Source organism: Melanaphis sacchari, unplaced genomic scaffold (assembly GCF_002803265.2).
Source record: "Melanaphis sacchari strain LSU unplaced genomic scaffold, SCAv2.0 Contig23_pilon_pilon, whole genome shotgun sequence".
Lineage (NCBI taxonomy): Eukaryota > Metazoa > Arthropoda > Insecta > Hemiptera > Aphididae > Melanaphis > Melanaphis sacchari.
In genome coordinates, this window is record NW_020271114.1 from 2,755,410 (window position 1) to 2,766,267 (window position 10,858).

A 10,858-nucleotide genomic window follows, 5' to 3' on the forward strand; every position below is an offset into this window, starting at 1 on the left:
TCGTCAACAAATCGATACTACTTTTTAAAATGATCCATATGAACAACACAAAACCACTAAGTAATAAGTAATAACCACTTGTTTACATTGGCGAAAATGCGCAATATTATCGTAATTGTATAATATGTCGTTATTGGTGTATGCATAGCGATGTGTAAGTAGCGAATATTCTTATAATAGCTAATGCGTAGTTCTTACCGGAGAAAATAACTAATATTTTAATATCTTCGTAGTAAAACAGTATTTGCTATACATTTCTGTACTAAGGATTTTGGAAAACGTATATAAAAAATTAAAATACATAAATAAACAATATAAATCAATGAAATGAGGGTAAAAAAATTAACCTGAATATTCTATTTCTTAAATTTTAAAACTTACAAACTTACATAACTATTTAAGTGTAGTACTTTACGGAAATTAGTATGTACTTATCTAATTGGTATTCTAATTACATATAAATACACTTCTGTGTTATTATTTTACTAAATTGATTAAATATCGTAAAAAAACGAAATAAAAATAATAAAAACAAAATTGCTTAAAATTTTTGCCACAGAAGCAAATGCAGCCAAATATTATGTAATATACAAATAAAGAATATTAATAAATATAATATACTCTAGTTATGCACTACTAATTTTAAATAATTTATTATATTTTATTAGTATAATAGCTTTTGGGGATATTACGATTGTGTCCTGATTTTAAACTTTACCTTTTTCGTATCTCCGTGCGTCCTCTGAATTATTTTTGGAAATGTATATATTTGGCAAAACAATCAAAACTACGTAATCAAAACCACGAAATATTCAAAATATTTGATTTGTTAGAAATCAAAACTTATGACAACGAACAATTTTTCATGGTGAATGACAATAATCTAAATATAGCAATGTTTTCATGTGAAAAAAATGTTAATACTTTAAGAACGTTTATTAAGACTATATGTGTAGAATATACTTTAAATAGTATTTTTAAATATGATACTAAATTTTTTTTTTAATTATTTACAATTTATGTTGTTTTTCTGAATATATATTTGCCGATTTTGAATTACCTATTTATTCATTTTGGTACATAAAAGATTAGCCAACTATATAACTATTATTAAGAATGTTGCTTCAATTTAGGACAAGTATAGTAGCGTCATATTCAAAATTTGGAGTTGAGTAAAGATTATCTTAACCAAACAGAAATAGGTTTATTTTTGAAAAATATATTTGAATTACCTTTATTAAATGAAAAAGATGGAGAGAAATATTTTGTTGAAGATTTTTTTATTGTACCTACAGGTATAGGTATTATATAAAAAAAAAATATATTGGAAGTATTGTTAATTTTTTTTTGTAGAAACGTGGTATTACTATATTACATTTATTGAAAAACAAAAAAAAATGTTATAGTTTGTGAATTACAAACTATAACATTGAATTTTCAAAAAAGTAAATAATTTTTAGAAAATTTTCTCTTTGAGTATTTTTGGGTATTTTTAAAATATACAAATGCACGAATAAAAAATAATATACCTATTTAATATTTATATTTATTTTTAATAATATTTTCAATTATGTCATAACTCATAATATTATAATACATACTGTATTTATAAGGATATGTAAAATAATTGTTATAAATAAAATAAGAATACTATCTGTAGTTTTCACTATAATGGTTTAAATTATATTTTTTTAATATATCATTAGGCAAAAATGCCATTGAATAATTATAGACCATACATATATAAAATTTCAAATTTTTGCCAAAATTTCAAAACACTAGATTTTGTGACTTTATCATCGATTCATTTATTTTGATATTTAGGTATCGAAATTTGACATAACGGAAAATCATTGCAAAATATAAAAACATGCAAATAAAGTCAAATTAGATATTTATAATACAATGATTATAGGTGTATAGTATAATAGTGGCTACTGGTTAGTGGTTAGTGTACGTATAACAGTAGGTAACTACTAACATGAGTTAGAAATTTGCATTTAATTACTCATCATGATATTATATTGATCGAAAATTTAATTTAAAACTAAAAAAATATTATATAAATATATAATAAAATAAAAACATAAAATGTTTTCTTATGTATTTAATATTTATACATCTCAGATACACTGAGTTGTATGAACTTATGAACATATTAAGTTTATTTTTATCGGTTAATTGGAAAATTTATATTGTATATAATAATAATAATAATAATTTACTTTACTCAAAATACTTATTTGTTGACTGTGGTTTCAGTTTTAAAATAATATATCTTTATAGGCTATAAATTATAACACATTATTTATTGTTTGCCGAGTTTTCGTATTATTTTGTTATTAACTTAGTAATATTAAATATTTTCCTTTTATGCAATGGACGGGGAGTTAGAAATGTTTCTGGGACAGTTATATATTACTTATTAGTTATTACTAAACAATAAAACAGAAAGGACCAATATTATTTCTAAAAACGTACGAAATACCTACTATATACTTTATTGTTATTGTATAGGTATTATGCCATACAGTTGCATCATTCGCAGCGATTGAAAATGGCAAATTAATAAATATTAAACAAACAAAAAGGCAATTAATGTTTTCAATGTAACATAATATTTTGGTGATAATATAATGTTACAATAAAGGTCACATTGTTCGCGAGTAAAATCGATACTGCCAAATGTTAATAAAAGTATAACTATGAATTATAATTTCTCCATTATTCCATTAATGATACTGAAAAAAAAACTTACCTACAGATAAACCTTTACAAATGACAATATTATGTTCGTACACATTAAGATTCAATGATAATTGATTTTTAAACAGCACGGTACTACGGTAGTGTTGTTGGCCTTCGTGATTCCGAGGTTGAAATGCATTATTGTACGCTGCAATTGACAATGGTTGGTTTCAATTTTTTTTTTTTCACTAAGATAACTATACATATAAGAATAATGTATTAAGGTACCAAACATGAGTGATACATTATAATACCCATAAGACTCATAAGATATATTATACACATAAAAAGCATATTATATTATTTTTATATAAACGCATACATCTCGGCATATGTTTTACGTGTTCCGAGACAAATCGCTTACGCATATTATTACTGAACATAATATTGGTACCTATTTAATGTGCATAATAAAATACAAATGACGTAGGTACAAACCCAGTCGGTGAAATGATCTCTAAACAATTTCGACTGCATCATGAATAATTTTAAAGCCGTTCGTGTGTTACCATCACCTGTATAAAAAAAAACTGGTCGAAACGCCGTGAGAAAAAAATGAATCATGCGTATACACTTAGCGGAGTATTACGTGTATAGGTAGAAGATACAACCAGTTTAATATGTGTTCACGTTTCATGGTCTGTCATAAACGAAGTTTTATTAATTATGTATATATCCATTATCCATTATATTTCCCGCGATACGAAACCAAAGCAATATACAATTAATATAACAATTAATAATTATACAATTGTCTTGTATTGCGCATGTAAGCATAATAAAATAGGTATATATATGTCACGAATAATGATTTGGATTTAAAGCTATGAATTTGTGGCTAAACGTAATATTTTAGCATTTAACTCATTGTAATTTGTAAAGCGTAACTTTCTTAACAGAAAGTTTAAATTATATACAACACAAAATTTACTTTCAAAACTTTTCTTTAAGTAATTTCGTAATTTTTTTTTAAATTGTTGGGTCATATTTTTTTTTTTTTTGTCGTGCATTAAATTCGTATAATGAATTGGATAGTAAACACTTAATACATATGAGAATAGGTGAGTTCAACGTTGATACACCATTATTATATTATGCTCTGGTATTTTTATATATACTATGTAAACGTAATTCAATAATATAAAGCCATTTAAATAAATATAATAATATCGATTTTTGAGTTAAGGTTTTTTAGATTTTTATCAAGGAAAATGTGTGATTGATTTATACTTAAAACATTATTCTAAATATTCTGTTTTTGCATAGAAAAAAAGATACTCTAAAAACACAAAAATATATTATACTTATTGTGTTCATTTTTTAATAAGATTTGAAATTTTATGGTACCATAATAAATTATTTTAATCACAAAATGCTGTATTAAAATGAAATACACACGTTAGAAAGTTAATAAAACCGAAAGCATATTGAGTTAGAAAATCATAGGAAATATTGCGTTAAAAAACAATATTAAATTATAACTTTTAAACTTAAAACATATTTAAAGTATTGTATTGTTATACTTAGGTAATAGGAAATATATGTGATTTTGTTTATAATTGTTTTATAATAATTTAATTTTCGAACATACGGAGAACTACATAGGTATTTTTTTTTAAACCACTTATTATATTGGTTGGTTATTACTTATTTTATTTAATATAATCCTTCCTTGAACAGTTACATTAAGGTGATTTAACAGACTTAATTATTAATTGATTTCATTTATTTAATAAATCCGGATGTATTAGAAGTTGTACGTACAAAATGTTTGAATAACATATTTATATTAAAAATTAACTAAGAACATAATATAGTATGTATGAGTATGACATACAATAACCATCTGTTACAAAAATATGGTTTATTTTGTTATTATTCATTAGTTTTACCCCACAATACTATGATGTGGATTTGAAATCTCTTTAAATTTAGCTGCTACTTACCACAATATAAATTGAAAGTAGGTATTAGAAATTTATTTTGAGCTTTATTAAATTCAAAGAGTATTATTAATTCTTTGTCTTGAACATATTATGTTGTAAAAAGTGTTTTAGTAACTAATGAGTGATATCTTCCACAGTTCCCTGATCCTTATATTGAAAAATAATTTTTTTACTTGATCCCAAGATGTATTTAAAATGTATATACTACATATTCGTTATTTCTGTATATAAATATTTAAGGAAAATAAAAATTTAATTTCTAACGCAGTCATCTCCAATATATTTATATTTTCGAGTACATACATTTGTTAAATTTGACACGAATAATAGAACTACTATAATTTTCTTATAATAATTTCTAAAAAATTACTGATTCTATACGGACTTAGGTATTTAATAGACTTTTTTTTATAAATTATGGTTGTCAAATAAAATTTAAACTTAGGTGCTAATACTATATAATATATAAGTATAGTATGAAAATATATTATAAATGTAGAAACATGTGTGCAGTTCGGATTAACAATTCAAATTGTACCTACATAGTAGCTAAAGACATTCCATGTTAAATTTCGGAACTTGTTATGTAAAGCTGACAGGCTGCTATTATTTGTGTGTTTTTTTTATGTTTATTTGTCTATAACAAATTACTTTAAGGCCTAAAGAAAAAACCAGATATCTTGGCGTGGTGACCATAATAATATTATACATATTAAACATCTTATTACGTTAACGAAGTTAATTCGGAGTAATGCTAAATCTTATAGGTACACGGTACATGGGTGGTCGTACACTAGTCGCTAGCAATATTCGATAGAAACGCATAATAGTATTATTATGATATCATATTATCCTATCCAAGTTATACTAAAAGAAAATTAATTGTTTAAAGTTCTTAATAAATAAATGATAATTCTTTATCTTAACGTAAAAATATTTTAATATGATTTTGTCACAAGTAAAATTTAAATTTATATTTTTGAATTGAAATTTTTTATACATAGAGTTTCTGTTGAGAAAACTAAATTTGAATATAATTATTATTTATTTACCACGGAAATATACTATGAATGATATAAAATGTTTGGGACATGTCTATCCGTATAACAAATTTTCGAACTTGCGACAAGAAAAGAAAATAATATCAAACATTCATTATTTAGAAATTTTTAAATTATTTTTAACCAGTGTTGACATATTGTATAATTATTATTGTTATTAATTTATTACTTTATACTTGTAATTCATGGACAATACCAAACCCAACGATATTTTAATATAAATGTTAGTTAGTTGTAAACATTAATAAAAATAGTGTGCAATTAAATTGCGAAATAAATATGAAAATTACTTTGACAAAGTTGAATTAATTTCAAAATTAGAGAACTTAAAACAGCAAGTTTACAATTAGAATAAAAATTTTCGAAATTAAGATTTTTTTTAAAATGTTTAATTGTCTTCACAAAGTCACAAAGATAAACTTCAAGATGCTAACCAAATATAGTATCAGTTGCTTACCAATTATACCTTAAAATTTTAATTATTTCGATTTCGCGTGTAGACGATGTTTTAGTAGGTAAATGAAAATTAATAAAAAAATACCTATGACCTATAACTTATTACAAAGCAAGTATGAATTAACCACCTATTTATAATATCTATAAAAAATACAATTCCAAGACAATTTATAAATCCACTATGAACGTACGACTAATACAAAAAGGCTAGAATAGTTCATTTATAAAATATCCAAAATTTCGAAAAATTAAATATTTTTTTAATGAAATTTAATGAAATTAAAAATTAAAGAATCTGAAATTATCTTCGTTTTTTTTATTTTTAAAGAATAAAGCGTAGGTGCAATATTGTTTACATACTATACCACGACAGAGAATTCAATGTATAAACTTTAAATTGCTTATAAAAAGTATATACTTTTTGATTTAAGTTTGAAACATTATTTTCTCTTGAGGTAATGATCAAACAGTAAAGCGCACTACCTTTTAACTGTTTCCGGGTGGTCAGGCGTTAAATGTCTTAGATTTAACACCTGAATACATTATACCCAAATTATTATTATCGTATTTACCGTAGAAGCTAATATTTTATATCATATTATTTGATACATAAGTATTTATGTCATATTATTTGGTACACGTGTATTTATATCATAATATAAAACTATCAGAGACGCATTTACATTTTTGGTGCCATAGGGCATTATTCCTTAATGGGCTGATACCGAATTGGTTCCCGAGCTCCAACTCTATGTACCGAATTTTTTCCCGTTAGAAAAAAGTATTTTATTAAGGTAAGCCAAATGGATTCCCGTTTAAAAAGGTATTTTATTAAGTTGAACCGAATTGATTCCCGTTTAATTACGCACATTTTCCTTCTCAATTTTACAGGCTTAGGACTCTCAACTAAAAAGTAGGATTGGTTAAAAATGTGCATTAATGTGTGTTTTAAAAAAAAATGATAATATATATAATTTTAAATTGTTGATTTGGAATTAACTATAGTCATCACTTATAGGTGTAGGTACAAAATATTAAAATTAAAATAAATAATAGTAATTATAATAAAAGTAATTTTATAATATATTAAGTCATATTTAAATAAATGGATTTTGTATATATCTTTGCCTTTAGTTTTTAGTTTATAAGTATAAAAATGACACTTAAAATTTGGCCCGCGAATTTTTTTTGAAAAACTATTTACTAACTGCTATAGACTATAGAGTGTAGCCGTGTAGGTATATTTATATTTTATACTATCTAATTAATATTTTATACCAATTATTAAAAATTAAAAATTACCTGTACACAAACGGGAACCAATTCGGCTCAACCTAATAAAATACCTTTTTTAAACGGGAACCAATTCGGTTACTCCCCCCTTAGGGCATATCCGTTTTCGGCCAAAAACGTACCCTTCTCTTTTTGGCCGATTCACTTTTTGATCAAATTTAAAATAGGTTGATTCTTTTTTCGACCAAAACAAAATTTTTAATATATGTAAAAAAATTAAATAATTGGTATATCATTTTTGTAAAATTAGGGCATTGGGTAATAAATGATATAATTATATAATTTTGAAAATGATTAAAATTATAAAATGCATAAAATGTAGAAAATTATTTAAAATATAAGAATAACTATATATTAACATTATTTTTATATTAATATATGACGTCACAGCAGATACCTATGTAATATGTGAAAAATTATATAAAAAATAAAATTTAAACCATATGAGTGGATTTGTGGCGTATTAACATAAAAATGATATTAATATATAGATATTCTTGTATTTTAAATTATTTTACAACATTTTATGCGTTTTATACTTTTAATCGTTTTAATATATATATATATATAATTATACAATTGCCCAAATTTTATAAAAAATTATATACCAATTATTTTATTTTTTTTTACATACGTTATGTAAAATTTTGTTTTGGCCTAAAAGGAAAGACTACAATTTTGGTCAAAAAGGGAATCGGTGCTTTTTTTTTAATTTGATCAAAAAGTAAATCGGCCAAAAGGGAAGAGTTTTTGGTTGAAAACGGTCTCGCCCGTTCTTTAAGCACTAATTCTTATTATTATTCCTAAATTTCCCACCCCTTAAATATTAATAACCGGGGCCCAAACCTCCCTGCCTCCTTAAATACGTCTCTTTAAACTATTATATCGTAGCTATCGTAGTATCGTATTTTTAGCTAATATAATTATTGTACTACTTCAGTGTGGTTTTATATTATGTATAATTATAAAACAATAATGTTCTCTTAAAGCTATTAAAATAATCTTTTTTGTCAAACATGAAGGATTAATTACAAATAGTAATTACCGATAATACCATTAAAAAACCTAGTTATTATTTATTGGTTACTAACTGCTGAGTAACAAGTAGATGATAAGTCTGAATTTATGTTTAATTGAATAAGAACAAATGAGAAATGACAATATTATACGATATAGGTACTATAATAACAAAAACATATTTTTCACACAAACAAATTTTATAGATACAGAATTAATAATATAATATATAAAATTAAATTAAAAATGTTAAAAAAATGTGTAATATTACAATGAAAGTGCTCTATTGTTTCATGTTTTAGGAAATTCGAAAATAATTCATTTTTTGGTTGAACAAAAATCAGGTAAAATGGCTTCCGAGATATTGCTGTAGTTGTACAAATAATTATTTCTAATTATTATAAAAATTAGTCAGCTTAAATTCCAAAACTTGAATTATTACAAAATGAAATTTAAATAATAAAGTTTAAAAAACTAATTATTATAAATAATTTTGTTTGCCGTAAAATTTAAAATGACATTCCTTGGTAAACTGTATACTATATTATACTATATTACTTATTAGCATTTTTGTTGCAATAAAATCATGAATTTATTTTAGTTTTTTCAAATCACTGTCTATGATTAAAATATTACGTGAACTTTATCAAACAAAAATAAAATATTTATATATTCATTAGTCATATATTTTCTTTTTAATGTAAGTACTTACATTTATATATTTTTTCTCGAAAATAATTAAAATGATAATAAAAAATAATTGCACCAATGAAAAACAATTAAAAAGATATTTGATGAAAAGTGCATAATTACTAATCAATAATCATTATACTAATTACTTATTTCACAAAATAAATTATTAATTAGTTATGTAAGATCAAATGTATTTAATGTGTCTAATTGCTTATATTTAATAATATGGCATATCTAATAAATAATATGTAGATTTACTTTATAAATTCTAATTAATTGACTTCGAATTTACTTTAAAATTGTTTACTGTCTGTGCAGCCTGTTATAATACTCCAGTATATTTTTCAAATTTATTTAACACTTAAATGCAATAATGGACATATTATTCAAAACCGGTATATTTCTCCCACTTAAGCTCAACTGTTTTTACTTCCTCTCTTTAATCTGATCGGAATGGAAATGGTATATAAGGCTATGCAGATCCGTACCTCACTTAGTATTCTCAAATATTTCCGATTTAACCAAAACTAATTTTTTAAGAATATTTATTCGTTGAAACGGATAAAAATGGCTCACCTTAACTTATTTTTTGTCCTGATCGTATCGTTGATTTACTTCACATCAGCGGAAGAAAAGTACACAACCAAATTCGACAACTTTGACGTGGACAAGGTATTGAACAACAACAGAATTTTAACCAGCTACATCAAGTGTTTGCTTGATGAGGGAAATTGTACCAACGAAGGCCGAGAATTAAAGAGTAAGTCATAAGAACAAGCGTATTGTTTACTTTAATTTATTTTATCTAAATTATATAATTACAATTAATGAAATTAATTAAATTATCTTTGATTATATTTTAAAATTTTTAATATCTATAAACATATTTTTATTCATCTAACCAAATAACCATCTTGAGTACGTTGATATATTTATATAATAATATAATATACTTAATGAAAATACCTTAAAAGATCAATAAAGACACTAACAATAATACTTTTATTTTTATTTATAAGATTACTACGATTTTTACTTTCACATTAAATATATTATATCAATAAGACCTTGTTGACTCAGTTAGATAACACTTTCACCAGGTGTTGTAATTCTTATTTATCTGGACCGAATTACTGTATAATATTTAGAAATAAATAAAAGAATGTATATATGTAAAATGTAGTTTATTCTAATTTTTTCTTAGTAATATCAATTTTTTTTTTTTGTGTGTTCATAGTAATGTTTAGGAGTTATATATATATATATTTTTTTTTTGTCTGAATTACAGGAGTTTTACCAGATGCATTAAAAACTGACTGTAGCAAATGTACAGATGTTCAAAAAAGTAGATCAGAAAAGGTGATTAAGTTTTTGATTAAGAATCGTTCTGATGACTTTAATCGTTTGACTTCCAAATACGATCCAACCGGTGAATATAAGAAGAATCTCGAAAAATTCGATACAGAAAAGGCTGCAGCTGCTGCTAAACATTAATCCGTTTAAATAATTATTTTTTAAACTTTTCCTAGGCACTTTCTGTTGTAGTAGAACTAGTAAGAAACAAAATATGATGTATTTCTCCCTATTTAAGCTATTTTAATATAATTTAATTATATGCTTATAAAAATAGATATAATTATATGT

The 10,858-nt window shown here is 23.8% G+C and overlaps 1 protein-coding gene across 1 annotated transcript; it reads left to right on the top strand.

Annotated features, from left to right (window-relative positions):
* Positions 1–9,525: 9,525 nt before the first annotated feature.
* On the top strand, positions 9,526–10,835 carry LOC112594821 (ejaculatory bulb-specific protein 3-like). The gene is made up of 2 exons (XM_025339836.1): positions 9,526–9,974; positions 10,503–10,835. Exons 1-2 carry the CDS (start codon positions 9,782–9,784, stop codon positions 10,706–10,708), a joined length of 399 nt encoding a protein of 132 aa, XP_025195621.1. The 5' UTR covers positions 9,526–9,781; the 3' UTR covers positions 10,709–10,835.
* Positions 10,836–10,858: the final 23 nt, after the last annotated feature.

Bases quoted from the DNA above. Each gene is read 5' to 3' on its own strand.
- LOC112594821 (XM_025339836.1), top strand. From the start codon at position 9,782: ATGGCTCACCTTAACTTATTTTTTGTCCTGATCGTATCGTTGATTTAC. The intron at 9,975-10,502 runs GTAAGTCATAAG...TCTGAATTACAG, and splicing joins CGAAGGCCGAGAATTAAAGA to GAGTTTTACCAGATGCATTA.